Source organism: Ochotona curzoniae, unplaced genomic scaffold (assembly GCF_017591425.1).
Source record: "Ochotona curzoniae isolate NIBS_2020 unplaced genomic scaffold, NIBS_Ocur_1.0 contig_4148, whole genome shotgun sequence".
Taxonomy (NCBI): Eukaryota; Metazoa; Chordata; class Mammalia; order Lagomorpha; family Ochotonidae; genus Ochotona; species Ochotona curzoniae.
Window position 1 is genome coordinate 749,715 of NW_024466146.1, and position 17,050 is coordinate 766,764.

The 17,050-nt window shown below is 45.9% G+C and overlaps 1 protein-coding gene across 1 annotated transcript in view; it reads left to right on the top strand.

The window, feature by feature from the left end:
* KIAA2012 (KIAA2012 ortholog) overlaps positions 1 to 17,050 on the top strand; it is a 121,792-nt gene that overhangs the window by 34,778 nt on the left and 69,964 nt on the right. The window contains exon 10 of the mRNA XM_040984387.1: positions 4,332 to 4,508. Coding sequence (XP_040840321.1) covers positions 4,332 to 4,508 — 177 coding nt within the window. The remainder of the gene's footprint in view (positions 1 to 4,331; positions 4,509 to 17,050) is intronic.

The following is a 17,050-nucleotide window of genomic DNA, read 5'->3' on the forward strand; positions in this document are numbered from 1 at the left end:
GATATGCTTCATGACAACCCCAGCAATCTGAAGCCCTGGCAGAGAAGCAGTCTGTGGATGTCACACAATTCTGAGTGGCCTTGAGAGGACCAGAGCTCAGGCTTTGTCATGCCAGAGTCTGTGTCCTTCACCATTATATTGCATGGCCTTTCAAAAGAAACAAGTTGGTAAACCCAGGTCAGGACATCCTTGAAATATGTCTGTTTTGAGAACATCCTTTGGTTCCTGTGGCAAAGGTTAATTTAGTCTGTCTCTCAAGTCAGTTAGTCCTCTGAAAGACTTAGAAGTTTCTCTTTTTTACAAAATCCAGGTATGGGCAGAGGTCACAGTGTGTGCCAGTAAATAAGAAAGTGGCTTTCTCATCTGTGGGCCTAGGCAGGCAGGTGCACAGCCGGAGCCATGCAGTACAACAACAACACTCTGAATTCCATCCTTACTGTTATTCATCTTGCCCAGCTGTGCACTTGTTTTGAGCTGCCAGGCCCACCCACAGGGATGGAGACACCAGCTAGAGTTTGTCTCTTGCCTGTGTGGCAGGAAGAAGGTGGCCTAAGAAGTTCCAGAGAACTTGGGGTAAATTTGCATAGTATGTTGACTCAGTCTAGTAATAGACCCATAAAGAAAGAGATTCAGAGAAGCAGGGATTTTCCTGGAAGTTGTTCACACATTGAGGTCCCTAGTGCAAGGGTATTTAGAGTTAACAAGACAGGCTGTGCCATCCCCTTACAGACTGGAGTCTTGTCCCTGGATTCTACTGGGCACTACCACCGAGGGCATTCTCTGCCAGCCCTGGCATCCTGTTTCTCCCTGACATTGCCCTAACAAAGCTCTCTGCAGTAGCTCTTGCTTCTGCAACAGGTCTCTGCTGCTCCACCATCCCAGTCAGGTTGTCTGAAACCAGGCCTCAGAACAGAGATGGAGACCTCACTGTCTTCACTGTCTCCATCCACGCGGCTGACTGCATGCCATGCAGTGACTGTGGCTTTCCATTGTGTATAATACACACAACTGGCAGCTTTCTTCTGTGGGTGTCTGCCAGTCACCCACTTCTAAACCTACTTCTCCCTTTTTTTTTTTTTGGCTATTAGCACTGACCCTGCTTCTTGGTACTTATTCTGTTGGCAGCATTTTGTCACTATAACAAATACCTGAACCTAGCAACTTGGGAAACACAGAAGGTTTATTCTGTGATTAAGGTTTATTCTCATGATTTGGAAGGCTCGTGGTGTAAGATCAGGTAACCCCATAGGTCTGGTGTCTGATGAGGGCAGTGGATGACCAGCAGCAGGCAGTGGGAGAATCACATGGTAAGTCAGGAAGCACACACAGAGGCCAGGATTAAAAACCTACCCTCTCAAGAGAACTGGATTCTGAGGTACGCCCCCAATGACCTCAGGACCTCCTAGCAGGTCCAGTTCCTAGACACTATAATTGGGTCAAGCCTGTACTCTAATTCATGGTTCATTATCATTAATTATTAATTACCTTAAGATTTTGGGGACCAAGCCTTTAGCACATATGCATGTGGGGGCCAAACTAATATTCAAATCATAAAAGATATCACCTAGCATTGCAGTGTAGATGGCCACATAACTGCTCATTCTATTACTTCCCTGACCCCAGACCACATAATTGTCTTCTTTGGGAAAGAGAAGGTAAATGAGTGCCACAGCATTTGTACAGCAACCTGGGCTGTCACTGTGGGGACCCACATGCCTCTGCCAAACTTTGGGCCAGCCCTGCTGAGAACCCAGGCATTCCTCAGCCAGTGCAGGTGTCTTATGTGTGACCCCTGTGGAAGTAAAGGCCAAGGCTCCTACCACCCCAGCCATGACAGACTGTCGGCTGCCACCCTTGCCTGTGTTGAGGGTACCCATGATGGACATGCATCCTTCTAACTGAGAGAGCGTCTCAAGCCCCACTGTCATTGCCATTGATTACAGTGGAACAAGACACAGGGAGTCCCAGCCATTGCTGCCACCTCGGGAGTGAAGCAACAGATGACAAAACTCTATCTGTAACTCTGTTTTTCAAATAGATAAATCTTAATCTTAAAGCATATATACACACAACTAAAATGTCAAAAGTGTGAATATCAATGTAAAGACATGGAAAATATGAAAAAGCAAAGCAATAAAATGCCCCTGAAGTGTAATAGTTGTTTCACAAAAAAGGAGACAGAACTGGCCAACAAAAATGAAGAAATATTTCATATCACTAGCATTAGGGAAACCACAGGAGATATCATCTCATTACAGTTAAAGTGATTGCCACAAACAAGAAAATAATACTTAAGAGGTTGCAGGAAAAAGGAAACACTTGTTTGCTATTGGTGGAAATAGTATATTAGTACAGCCATTTTGAAGAATAGTTATGAGGTTTCTGAAAAAAGAGAGAGAGAAAGAAAAAATAGATTACTACATACCAAGCTATTTCCCTACTGAGGAGAGATGGAGAAAGATTTTCCATTCGCTGGTTCACTCCCTAATCTCTAAGGAACCAGAACTTCTGGGCCTCCCACATGGGCAGAGACCCAAAGAACTGGGCTGTCCTCTGCTGCTTTCCCAAATCATTAGCAGGGAGTTGGATCAGAAATGGAACAGCTGGACTAAAACCATTGCCCATATGGAATGCCAGCATTGAAGACAAGGATTAGCTACGCCATGCTACACCACCACAGATATATATTTAAAGAAAATTTACCCAGCCTATCAGAGAGATAGCTCCACTCCCATGTTCATTTATGTACCAGAAACAATGGTCAAAACATGGAATCTAGCAAGGTGTCCACTGTCATTGCATGGATTAAGGAAATGTGCATAATGGCACATAATGGCACTGTTCGGCCAAAACAAAAGGAAACTCAGACATTTGCAGCAAAGTGAATAGAACTTGAGGCCATTATGTTAAGTTAAATAAGGCAGAGGTATTAAGAGAGATACTATATTTCTTCTGTTAATATGGAAAGTTAAACAAAGTCAATTGATTTCTAGAGGCTAGGAAGAGTAGAGGCTGAGGAGTACAAGGAGGTTGGATAACCAGTACAAAGCACAGTTATTAAAGTAATGCATTCTAGTGTTTAACAGTAGTGAGTCAGTTATAGTTCACAATAAAGTACTATATACTGTAACAACTAACTGAAAGACAGGAGCTGGGAGACTCCAAACATGAGAGATAAGGAACTGAAAATAATAATTGACATTTGATCAGGTTCCATTGTGCACATATGTTTAAATTTGGTACAGGAGCTCACAAAAATACGTAACTATCACTTTTCTGAAGATTTATTTTTATTTGAAAGGTAGATTTACAGAGAGAAGGAGAGACAGAAGGAAAGATCTTTCATCCACTGGTTCACTCCCCAAGTGGCTGCAACAACCAGAGCTGAGCTGATCTGAAGCCAGGGGCTTCTTCCAGGTCTCCTTCCTGGATGCAAGGTCCCAAGGCTTTGGGCTGTCCTCGACTGCCTTCCAGGGCACAAGCAGGGAGCTGGATGGGAAGTGGAACAGCTAGGACATGAACCATTACCCATATGTAATCCTGGTGCTTGCAAGGTAAGAATGTAGCCAATGAGCCATCTTGCTGGGTCCATCCTAAAGCATTTTTAATTAAAAATTGTGTCTGTGCTAGTCATATGCAGCCTCCTTTCTCTTGCCATTATTCCCTAAACAATACAGAATTAAAACTACATGGCTTTTATTGTACTCATATAGGTATTATAAGTAACTAGAAATGATTTAAAGCATGCAGAAGAATGTACAGAGGTTCTGTGTAGATAGTGTAGAGAGTTATAAATGAAACTTGAGCACCCATGGATTCTGGTATTAGTAGTAGAGGAACATTCTGGAATCTGTGCTCCACAGATACTGAAAGGCAGCTGTACTTTGAATCCTGAGGAGGAAATGTGACCACTGGCTCTGTGGTCAGAAGCCAGCATTCAATGATCCCATGAGCGCCCCAGCCGGGGTCTACCCTAAACAGAGCTTTCCAATTGGAGGCAGGAGGCATCTGCAGTCTCCCCATCCCTCTTTGGCTTGCTTCCAGGATCCGAGCCTCGATATGAGAATACCTCCCTGCCACTACTCAATCCTTTCCAGTTCTTGGCAGTTCCCCAAAGGAAGGGTCACCTGCTGTTCTGGCCAAGAGTAATTTAATCTTGACCACAGGAGACATCCAGTCTGCTCCTTGGCAAGACTGGGCCAGAGACAGACTGGAGAATGGGTGATGCTAAACACAAACAGCCATCCCCTGGCCTAGAAAAGAGCTATGTTCTCCCTCCTGTCAGTTCAGAACTTATCTCACTTGTGTTTGTGTCCCTTCAGCTTTTGAAGATGACAGTGTTCCATCCCAGAATGTGGCCTCGCTGGTGGAAATTCTACCCCTGATTAACAGGAGAAAGAGTCCAGGGAGCCAGGGGACATTGGACAGTCCCAGGACATCCGGCCATAGCAGCCCCAGGAGTGCCACAAATATGAGACCTCCGGCAAGGACACTGCTAACAAAACAAGGTAATCATTCCCCAGTGTGCAAAGATGTCCCTAACCTACTGGCTCATATGCAGCTTGTTCTAGAGTTGCAAGGCATCCATGATGAGATTTCCCATTGCAAAATGGGGAACCAGAGTATTTCCAATAATGCCAGCCAGATGCCCACTCGCCATGCATGTTCTTAAAGATTAGTACATGTTCTGTGGGCCTGCTGCACCAACATGCATTGCCAAGCTGTGCTGGCCTCACACCTGGCAGCAGCATGTGGTGACACAGCTCTCAGTGTTCCAGAGCAACCTGTGCTACTTGGCTGTTTTAGGCCTACTCAGCCCAGAGCATGATCCCCCTAGCCCAGGGCAAGAGCCTCTGTGACCCTGCCAGTAGAAAGAGTCCCCAGAAGGAAGTCACTTTCCAGCCCAGGATCCAGCAAGAGGCCCATTCACAGAGAGGGAAGGACCCTGGGTTTCTACTACCTGCCCTATAACTTAGCCTCACCTGCAGCTGAAGAGGGGCCTGAAATGCTGATACAACCCAAGAGGCCTCTCTGTGAACACAAGAGGACCTGCGAACCACTAGCAAAATAGATAGCACAGCCCAACACAGTGGCGCAGTGTTTAAGGTCCTCGCCTTGCACTCCCGGGATCCCATATGGACGCCAGTTCTAATCCCAGCGACCCGCTTCCCATCCAGCTCCCTGCCCGGGAAGGCAGGTGAGGATGGCCCAAAGCTTTGGGACCCTGCACCCGCATGGGAGACCCGGAAGAAGTTCCTGGCTCCTGGCTTCGGATTGGCATAGTACCGGCCATTGTGCTCACTTGGGGAGTAAATCATTGGACAGAAGATCTTCCTCTCTGTCTCTCCTCTCTGCATATCCACCTCTCCAATAAAAAATAAAATAAATCTTTAAAATAAATAAATGAATAAATAAAAATTTTTAAAAAGAAATAGATAGCACATCCTGCATCTCGGACTCACCCAGGGACAGGAGCCCCTACTGTTTCCATCACCCTCCTCACCGACACAGCACGTAAGGTTGAACTCTTGTAAAAAAATAAGTGAATCCTATAAGTCACTAATCCCTTACTGTGTTTGCAGCTTTTCCGTTTAAGGCTGAGATGGTCCAAATCCAAATCCAGTCCCGCTCATTCCCAATTCTCTCCTTCCTTCTCTAGCTTCTACATTGGAAGCCTCCTTTCACAATGTCTCATACCCTTTGCACTCAAGTGGCTATGATGCTGTTTTGATTCTGATAGACAGAAATCAAATTTGAGGTGCTGCCATGTCAGCATTCACAGTGTTCCAGGAGGTTGCACAGCCCAGGGCAAATGCTGCCATGCACACCCACACAGCTTCTGGGCATCCTGGGGCAGAGAGAACCCAGTCAGAACAACTTGTCAGGGTCATTATGACAAGAAGACAGCTAGAACCTCAAGTGATATGGTGGCAGCATGCATATATGTAAGTGAACATGTGTGTAAGAACATGTATGTCTCTGAGTATGTTACAGTGTCTCTGAGTATGAGTCCAGTATGTGCGAGAGTGTGTGGTTGAGTGGTTGACATGTTCATATAGACACATAGGCCTGTGAATGAGTGCCTGTGTCAACATGTGTCACTATTTATGTAACAGGCACATATGTGTGATTATGCAAATGAATGGACATGGATGCATGTGTATACTAAGTATGTATACCTCTGTATGGGTAGATGTGTGTTTGTATTGTTGCAAGTTGCACACTGGTGCCTTTGTGGTATGTGAGTGCATGTGTGTGTATTCACAGAAGCATCCACTTTAGCTCATGGCCTGCCCACTCCTGACCCCTTTGTCTTGGAGAGGGAAAGGGACGTATGGTGTTTGTCCCTGGTTCTTCTTACAGACCTGAAATCCACGGCTTTTCCAGAGGGATGCAAGGTCCTTTGTTGTCATAGGGAGCACCTCTGGTAACACTGGGGAATTTGTTTTGATCCTTATGCTCTATAAATTTTAATTTATTTTTACTTATTTGAGAGGCCAAGAATGCCAGAGATTCCCCATCTGCTGACTTGCTCCCCAGTTACTGCTAACATCCAGAGCTGGACCAGGTTGAAGCCAGGAGCATGCAACTCAGATGTGAGTGATAGGAATCTACTGACTTGAGCCACCATGGTGTGCATTTGCAGGCAGCTGGGATCAAAGGGGGAACCAGGACTTGGACCCGCACCTTCTATATGAGTTACAGACATCCCAAGCAGAATCTTCACCACTGAGCCAAACACTTTCCTCAACAACTGAGTTCTTGCCAAAGAGATGACTTGGGGCTAGGCCCCTAGACAACCTATGGAGGACCAGTTACCAGAAAAACCCAGTGAGTGAAGGATTCAAGATTTGTATTGCCAAGCCCTCAGAGACAAGGAGGATGGGCTGAAGCCCAATATTTATAAAAACTGTGCATCTGCAAGAGTGTTTCTTAGTTTCTGAAAATGTGGAGGTATAGGCTGGATGGCCCACTCAGAGAGAACCTGTGAGCTCTGCAGGTACCCTCACGCACCCTGCTGGTGTCTCTGGCCATCTGCTGCTTATCTATAACATCTTTTACCGTAACATAGTCCATGTGTTTCCCAAGTCCTGTGAGCCACTCTTGTACATTACCAAGCCCAAGGAGAAATAGAATCCAAATTCATGGTGGCCCATCAGGTAGATGGGTCACAGCCTGAGGATTGTGGCCAGCATCTGAAGTGGGGGCAGTCCTGTGGAACCAGGCAGCACTGTGGGAAGTGAATTAGATTGGGAGACCATCACCTGGCAGCATCTGCTATCATGGACAGCCCTTCAGTCTGTACACAAGATGGAGGCAACTCCAGCATCCTTCTCCTCCAGGGCCCGACCCTTTGCAGTCACTGCACAGTGCTAGCAATCTGGTCCCCACAGCACAGCTGGACCTACTTGGTGCTACACAAATGCATTAGAGAGAGAGGGACAGTGAAAGAGGGTGGGGTGGGCAGGGAGGTACTCTGGCCAGGTGCACCCAGGTGCTCCTGCCAGCTGAGCCCTGGCCTTGAGGTCCCCAGAGGGGCCCCCTTTTGCCAGCCCTTCACTTAGGCATGATTTAGGCCACACTGGCAGCACGCCTTTCTGCCCCTCCTACCTGACTCACAGAGGATAGGATCTGAACCATGGCCCTGCTCCGTCACATCCCTGCTCCCGTCACCCTGCCCTTTGATGGCCTCTGAGCAAGCACAGCAGCATTCAGGCACCTTGAGCTCAACTCCTGACCTGCACAGCTGTTGATTCTGCCTATGTACTGCTTTTCCAGAGGAGCCCAGAGAGCCCATGCTGGAATGCTGCAGGCCAGACCCTCCTGGAGAAGATATCTGCCCGTGCCCCCCAGAGCCAACTCTAACATTGGAGCTGCAGCCAGGAGAAGGTAAGACTCTACCACATCCCAGGCCAGCCTTGCTGCCAGAAGGCAGAAGTTATACCTACAGCTTCCCAAGTTTCCATGCAGCAGAGACTTCATTAAAACCAGATGTGAGCCGCCCACTTTCTCCCCTTCTCCCGCCAACACAGAGGTGCCTCTGTAGTTCACACACAATCGCCCACTGTTTGCACAACAAGTTTCCTCTTGCTGGAGCATCTGGGGAGAGACACTCCCGTGCCATAGCTGGGAAGAAGTCTGCTTGCCATGGCTCTGTCTTGATGAGAATGATAAAACCCTGTTGGTGTTTGCCCAAGCTAAACACTACTGTTTTCTCTTCTTTCCACCTGCCCTGCTGAGCTGGAGGTGGCTAATTGGTAATCCAATCAGGTGCTCTTGTTCTGTGCATTGGTTCATTGCTGTGAATCATCTGGCTCCTGGCAGAAAGCAAGGCAGTTTCCAAAAACTCTCCTGGCAGGTTCACTTTTTGGAAACAGGATGCTGGCTCTGGGCAATAGTCATTTTGCAAAAGGAGGAAAGAAATGAAGTCAGAGGATGATGAATGTCAACCACCCAGAAACCAGCCTGATGCATACACATGAGTTTGTCAGCCAGTAGGCCCTTGGTGAGAGAAGATGAAAAGCGGCACTGATTTGGAGGGTTATGTCACCACTGGCTTCATAAACAGCCTGAACTCTAAACCAGGAGACCTAAGCAGCCCTGGCCTGTCCTCTGTGTGCCCAGGCCCTAACACTGCCGGCCTTACCCCTCCCTGCACCCCTTGAACCCCCTACACCCCTTTGTCTAAAGAACCTCATCTGAGAGGATTGGCTCCCCCACAGGCAACTCCTGAACTATCGCTGCATTTGATATCTTGTCCATCACTGTGGAATAAACCTCCTAGTATACAGATTGCCTGGAAGTGCAATACATTCAGTTCCCAATTCACTGTCAGAGAAATCCCATCCCTACTTGGGTTTTGCCATGACCGGCATATAAAAATATCTCAGTTCTAAACTGGCGGAAGCAAGCGTTCGACAGGTGGAAGCCAGCATCAGTGTGACACAGCTGGTACAACAGCTGGAAAGCAAATGATTCTGGTCACCTGCTGCCCATTTGTCCACTGTGTTCCAGTTGAAATAGTTCCTCTTTTTATAAAGCAAAAGCCAGCAGCAGTAGAAGAAATATTTAGCTTTAAACTTGTGTCATCATTATCAGCATGATCCAACGCTTCTGTCACTTCAGTATCCTTGGCACCTATCACAGCCCTTGACATATACACAGCAGCACCACAGCAAATGTTCATTGAGGCATCTTTCAGCCACTTCCATGAGAAAGACACACAATGAGAAATAAGATATGTGGTGAAGAAATGGAGACTTGCCTGCCCATGGACAGTGTATTTAATCCTCTTTGTCTCTCAAGTCTTTTGTTTTTGAAAGAATTATTTATTATTTTTATTGAAAATGCAGATTTAAAGAGAGACAGACAGAAAGATCTTCCATCTTCTGGTTCACCACCCCTCTTACCCCATGAATGGCCAAAATGGCCAGAGCTGGGCTGATCTAAAACCAGGAGTTTCTTCCAGGTCTCCCACATAGGTCAGGTTCCCAAGGCTTTGGGTCATTCTCCACTGCTTTTCCAGGCCACAAGCAGGGAGTCGAATGGGAAGAAAAGCAGCCAGGACATGAACCGTTGCCCAAATGGCATGTATAGTCAGAGAATTAACCAATTGAGCCATTGTGCCATGCCTTGCATCTCCAATCTAAAGGCATCCGCTACGTACTTGCTGGATAAAGGAATCAGCAATCAGACAGCTACTGACCTCTCTCTAGTATTCCTTCCATGTACCTGTGAGGTGACTTTCAGTCATTGGGAAATGGATGGTGTCTTAGAGGATACCGAAGGATCTGAATCCCACGTCTCCTTGTGAGAATCCACAGAACAAATCTAGCTTTCTGAGAGTCTATAAATGGGAAAGGGGGAGAAGAGGTTGTTTTGGTTTCTAGGTGTATTGCAAAGGATTTCCACTAATCACACAGGCTCATTGGAGCTCCATCAGCTCAGAGCCATCTTGATCCCCTCTCTGACTTCTCCCAGTTTCATCTCCCACCATACTCAAGGTCACCCTTTCCATCCTTTTCACGATTTAAACATTCATTCACCATTCTTTTCTCTCCAAGCTTTGGAGAAATAGTTGCCCACAAATATTTAGAATAACTTAAAGAGACATTTTTCCGTTAAAAAAAGGCACCTGATATCACAGCACTGCCTAGCCAGAGCCTCGTTGTGTTTCTCTCTCAAGCCCACATTTGTGGTTATTGCATTTATTTGCATCTGTTTTCTGTTTAGCTCCCAAATATATGAGTCCCAGAGAATATCTTATCTTTATCTTATGTCCAAGAAATGCTTGTTGATTGACTGGATACCCCAGGTGCCACCAAGGAAAGTTCTTTGAGGATTATTGTTGTGTTTTGTTTAACCCCCCCAAAAAAATTGTACGTAGAAGAGGTAATATGATCTGTCTGATCTTCCTGAGACTTTCAGACTCTGTCAACAACTATTTGGAAATAAATTCTTGGGCAATTAGGTCACGGTATCTTGCGTTCAGACAGCAGAGAGAAATGAATACAAACCTTCAGGAGAAGAAACAAAGATGTGAAGACTGGAGTTGGAACTGGACTCTCTTGGTCATGTTGGGATATTGCACCAATTAGAAAACTCAAAGGCTCCAGAAAGGAGAAGCTGACTTGGAAGAATGCAAGTCAGAACATTGGACATGCTCTCTGCATTGCTTATTCTCCCCGCAGATACTCCGTCTGTCATCACAGTCAACAGTGCCAACAATAGAGAATTTTTGTCAGCAGTGCCTTTACTCAGAAGTTTTCTTCTTTCAAGAAATTTAAGAAATCAATGCCAGTGGTTCAGGTTGGGACTTCAGGTCACATGGAAATATAAATTCCTGGTCCCTTTCAGAGATTCTAACTAGTATTTATTCTTGTCCTAAGTGGTTTTTAATACTCAGGATGTTTTTTTATTTTTTTTTTTTAGAGGATGAAGGAATCATTTAATCAGCATCCTTCCCTCTTGCAGCTTGCTACTCTTTCTTGGTGTGGTAGCTTGAAAACACACTCCAAATTTTGTGAAATATCTCCCCTCAAAAAAATACATCAAGGGCTAGCATCATAGCATAGGAGGTTAAGCCTCTACCTGCAGTAGTGACATTCCATGTGGACACTGGTTCGAGTCCTGGATGCTCCACTTCAGATCCAGGTCCCTGCTAATGTGCCTGGGAAAGAAGTAGAGGATGGCCCAAAGCATTTGGCTTCTGCAATCACATGGGAAACCTAGAAGAAGCTCCAGGCTCCTGGCTTCTGTCAGGCCCGACTCTGGCCATTGCCAGACCAGGATATGGAATGTCCATGCAGGTCTCTCACTGAAGAATTTGAATCATCATCTGCTGCCTCTCAGGGCCAACAGCAGGAAACTAGATGATAAGTGACATACCTGGAACTCAAACACACACTCCATGGTACCATAGCATCCATCCATTTATATTGCATTGTGTGTGTGTGTGTGTGTGTGTGTGTGTGTGTGTGTGTGTGTGTGTGTGTGTGTGTTTGGAAACAGTAACACAGAAGAAGACACACAGAGCTTGTCCATCTGCTGTTTCACTGACCAGATGGCTGCAACAGCCAGTGCTGGGCCAAGCTGAAGCCAGGAGATTCATATGAGTTTCCTACATGGGTGGCAGGACCCCAAACACTTGAGCTGTCTTCCACTGCTTTTCTCAGGCCATTGGCAGGATGCTGAATTAGAAGTGGAACAACTGGGACCTGAACTGGTGCTCATAGGTGATGTCTGTATCACAAGCAACAGCTTTACTCACTGTACCACAACACTGGTCTTGAGTCCCTATAACTTTTTTTTAAAAAGATTTATTTATTTTTATTGGAAAACCAGATATACAGAGAGAGAAGAGACAGAGAGGAAGATCTTCCGTCCAATGATTCACTCCCCAAGTGGCCGCAATGACTGAAGCTGAGCCAATCCAAAGTCAGGAACTAGGAGCTCTTCTGGGTCTCCCATGTGGGTTCAGGGTCCCAAGGCTTTGAGCTGTCCTCGAATGCTTTCCCAGACCACAAGCAGGAAGCCGGATGGGAAGCAGGGCCGCTGGGATTAGAACCAGAGCCTATATGGGATCCCGGGGCACGTGCAAGGCAAGGACTTTAACCACTATGCTCATACGCCAGGCCCACTGTTCCTATAACTTTGATTAAAAAGTGAGAACCTAACCTCCACTCCCACCCCCCGAGTGTGAGTGTGAAACATAATGATTCACTTCTAATAAATATGGACAACAATTTGTGGTGTCTGAGACTGGAACATAAAAGGCACTATGGCATCCCCCTTGCTCTTGGTTTACACACTTGGAAAACCCAACAGCCTAACAGCCAGGGGCCTACATGGGAAGGAAGTGACAGCCTCTGCTAGCCTCCAGAATGGACTTTCCAGGTTCCTGAGCCAGCTGCCTTGAGCAGTGATGCTCCATGGTCACTGAAGTCTTCAGATTAATGTGATGCCACCACCTTGGGAGACTCTGCACCAGGACCACATACCCACATCAATGCCACAGGACCCATGTGAGGCACAGCTGAGGGTTAATGCTATAAGTGACTAGGTCTGTGGATAATTTGTTCTGAAGTCCCAGAACACTACAATGCTTTGTGTCATTTCTGAATGGTCTGTGACTTGGTAAACAGAAAGGTGAAGGGTCATCTAATAGGTCACCTGGTCCTAAACTACTCCTGACCTTTGCTTTCCCAAAGCATCATGTGGATCTAAACAGTGTTTGGAACACATTTTGAAAGATGCTGTACTGATGCTTTCTACGCTCATGCAGCTCTAACCCTGCATGCTTCCAGCCATGCCCCTTTTCCTAGGGAGACTCCAGAGCAAGGGGGAATGGGAAAGGACAGTTCTATTGTCAAAATCCTAAAGCAGGATCTCCACCATTGAACCACTGATGACTGTTCTTGTTTTCATACTCCAAATATTAGTTCTGAATCATGGTGTTCACAATCCATCTGTCTCTGGCTGGGAAGAAGCAGAGGAGGGTAGGAGGAGGCCCATGTGGTAATGATTCCCATGGTCCCTTTTGCCAGTCAGTGTTGGTTAAGAACCCATAAGAAATTGTGTTGCCAAGACATTTCTTGTTCCTGTGACCTCGGGTCAGATGTTCAAATTAAGAAAATGTGGTTGCCTGTAGTCATTGGATGCCGAGAATTTCTTTTCCACATGCCTGTACCAGAAGGCTAAAAACTACATTTCCCAGATAACCTTTGCAGCCGGGGTCTGGATGCAAATGACGTTCTGCCAATTAGATGTGCTTGCATGAGATTTGGAGGGCAGAAACAAGGCAGGAAAGTTTGGGGCCACTTACACTGCTGGCACGCCAGCTCCCAAGGATGGGGGATGCCGGAGGAGGTAGTCGCTGTAGTTTCTAGCTCTCTGCAGTGAATCCATCTCTCCAGGAAATGACGGGATGGGCTGTTCTGTGCAGAGCCCAAAGCATAAGCTCCCCTGACAGAAATACTGAGTGTCCCACAAGGCTCGGCCCCTGGTCAGATTGGGCTGCTCACACCTAGCGCAGTGCTGAGTGGCTCCAATGAGGCAAGCTCTGCGCCTGGCCTTGATCTGAGTGCACTTGAGAAAGAAGGTCCACTTCCTCCCCACACGAAGCCTGCAAGGCCTCTGCAGCCTGCACTGGCAAACCTTCCCATGGCAGCCAGCACAGAGCTACTAGAAAACACTGAAGACACCTTTCTTTCCTTTGACAAACACTTCCTGTGGTTTCCCTCCACACAAAACCTCCCGATTCTTGTTTGGCTAAGACAGATTATCATTTCATAACTTCCAGAGGAAAAAAAATACAAACTACTTTATTCTTGATCCATAATTCCTTTTTAAAAAGATGTATTACTTATTGCAAATGATATCACTTGTATCTTTTTTTTTTTAAGATTTATTTTTATTATTGGAAAGGCGGATGTACAGAGAGGAGAGACAGAGAGAAAGATCTTCCATCCGATGATTCACTCCCCAAGTGAGCGCAACGAAGCCAGGAGCCTCTTCCGGGCCTCCCACGTGGGTGCAGGTTCCCAAAGCCTTGGGCCGGCTTCGACCGCCTTCCCAGGCCACAAGCAGGGAGCTGGAAGGGAAGCGGGGCTGCCGGGATTAGAACCGGCGCCCATATGGGATCCCGGGCGTGCAAGGCAAGGACCCTTAACCACTTGCGCCACCGTGCCGGGCCCATCACTTGTATCTTTTTAAGAGAATCTGTGAGACTATGAACAGCACAACTGTTGCTTTTGCTCCATTTCAAAGAATCCTGAATTTGGGTAGGGTCTAGGTACCATTTTCATTACCATTCAAACAAAGGGAGAATTTATCAGACTTACTGAGAGCTCCAGTAGATAAAACAGACTAGAGCAGAGCTGCTGTGCCCCTCCCAGCTCCCCTGTAGACCAGTTTTTCCTTTGCCTCTTAAGATGATTTCAGATTTGAGTGTAGGGGCTGTCTACACAGGACCACTTGAGCTGAGGGAGCGCCACAGCTTGAAGGCCTCACTTGAGAGATAAGGATGCTGAGATCCAGAGAGTGTGACTTGCATATACAGCTTCTGCGCAGAATGTCCAAGGTTCTCACCCAGGTCGCCCTATATATAGTTGGATCAGAGCTCACCCAGGCCTCGGGGACCAGCTCCAGTCCCACTGCCTGGGAATGCCTGAGCCGATCATCCTTAATGCCTGCGCCTCTTACCAGGTACCCCCTCACTTCCTTTATCTTTTTATTATTTTAATTTTTTTAAAGATTTATTTATTTATTTATTTATTTATTTATTTATTTATTGGAAAGTCAGATATACAGAGAGGAGGAGAGACAGAGAGGAAGATCTTCCGTCTGATGATTTACTCCCCAAGTGGCCACAGTGGCCGGTGCTGTGCTGATCCAAAGCCAGGATCCAGGAACTTCTTCTGGGTCTCCCACGCGGGTACAGGGTCCCAAAGCTTTGGGCTGTCCTCAACTGCTCTCCCAGGCCACAGGCAGGGAGCTAGATGGGAAGTAGAGCTGCCGGGATTAGAACAGTGCCTATATGGGATCCCAGGGCGTTCAAGGTGAGGACTTAAACCGCTAGGCCGTGCCACTGGGCCCCTTTTTAATTTTTTTTTACACTTTTTAGTTTTCTTTCTCCTATGTTTAAATTTGCTGTAGATTAATTTCCATCCCCCCACATCTACTTCATTTTTTAAAAAGACCTTTTCATTTTTACTGGAAAGTCAGATATACAGAGAAGAGGAGAGACAGAGAAGATCTACATTCATTGGCTAATTTTCAAAGTGGCCACAGCAGCCAGAGCTGAGCCAATCAGAAGCCAGGAGCCTCCTCCAGTCTCCCCCACAGGTGCAGGTTTTGAATTTTTGAATTATGTGGTACTATTTCATATAGTCTGGGATTCCCCGCCCCCCAAACTCCCACCCCCCGACAGATTTTCCCCATTTTACTACAGTAGTATAGTCCTTTATAAGGAATCATAATTCCATCAGTCTCTTATTTAAGTTTACCCTGACATTGCTGGTACAATGTCAGATAGTCCTGCATCCCATTGTCTACACATGTCCAACAGTTTCATTGGGCATCCATCTTTCATCTGGAATCAGGGATGCATGTTACATTATACCCCTAGATCTGGTCATGGTAGACCCCAGTACTCTATCACCATACATTTCCATAATTAAGTAGCCATGAAATAAGGTCAGCAACTGGTATGAGTCAAAGCAACAGCCTCAGCAACAACAACAACAACAACAACAAATTACAGCACCATGATAAAACACGTCACTGAGTAACCAACACGTGGGTGACAAAAAGGAAACACAAAAGTCTCTTGGGAAAAATGATGCCACCATGTAATCCATGAGGCAGCAATGGATTTGACAAGAGAGAAGGAAGTATTTGGAATAAATAAAACTGAAATTAAAAACATCAAAACACGAGGGATACAGCCAAAACAAAAAGCCCAGTATGAATCAGATTATTGAAGTTACACTTTCCATGCTGGTTTCCTTATCTAAGAGAGAGCATATGGTATTTGTTCTTTTGTGACTGACTCATTTCACTGAGCATGATGGTCTCTAGTTGGGACCACCTAGTTGTAAATAGAATAAATTCATTCTTCATAATAGCTGGATAATATTCCATGGAGTAGGTGTACCACAGTTTCTTTAACCACTCTTCCTTGGACACACATCTGGATTGTTTCCATGTCTTTGCTATTGTGGATTATGCTGCTGCAAATATAGGGTTGCAGATCCCCTTCTCATATGCAGATTTCACTTCTTGGGTATATTCCTAGGAGCAGGAAATCTCAGTCACGTGGCAGATTTATTTGCAATTCTCCAAGCAGCACTCTCCATACTGATTTCCACAGTGGTTGTATTAGCCTACACTCCCACCAGCAGCGAAGGAGGGTGCCTTTCTCCCCACATCCACAGCAGCAGGTGTTATTAGTTGAGTTCTGAATATAGGCTAGTCTCACTGGAGTTAGGTGGTACCTCAACGTGGCTTTCATTTGTATCTTTCTGATGGCTAGGGAGCCTGAGCATCGTTTCATATGTCTGTTAGCCATTTGAATCTGTTCTTTTGAAAAATGTCTGTTCATTTCCTTTGCCCATTTTGTTACAGGGTTTTGGTTTTTTGTTGCTGTTTGTTTGTTTTGCTGTCCCTGGATTTCTGAAGCTCTTTTAAAATCCTGGATATTAATCCCCTGTCACTTGTGTAGTGTACAAAAATTTTCTACCATTCTGTTGGTTGCTTCTTCACTTTGTTAATTATTTCCTTTGCTGTACAGAGCTTTTTAGTTTGATGTAGTCCCATTTGTTCATTTTGGCTTTGATTGCCTTTGCTTTTGGCATCTTTTCTAAGAAGTGTTTCCCTGTTCCTATATCTTGGAGTGTATTTCCTAAGTTTTCCTTTAATAGTTTTATGGTTTCTGAGTATAGATTCAGGTCTTTGATCCATTTAGAACTGATTTTCGTGTAATGTGACAGGTGTGAGTCTTGCTTCTTAGTTCTGCAAGCTGCTATCCAGTTGTCCCAAGAGCATTTGT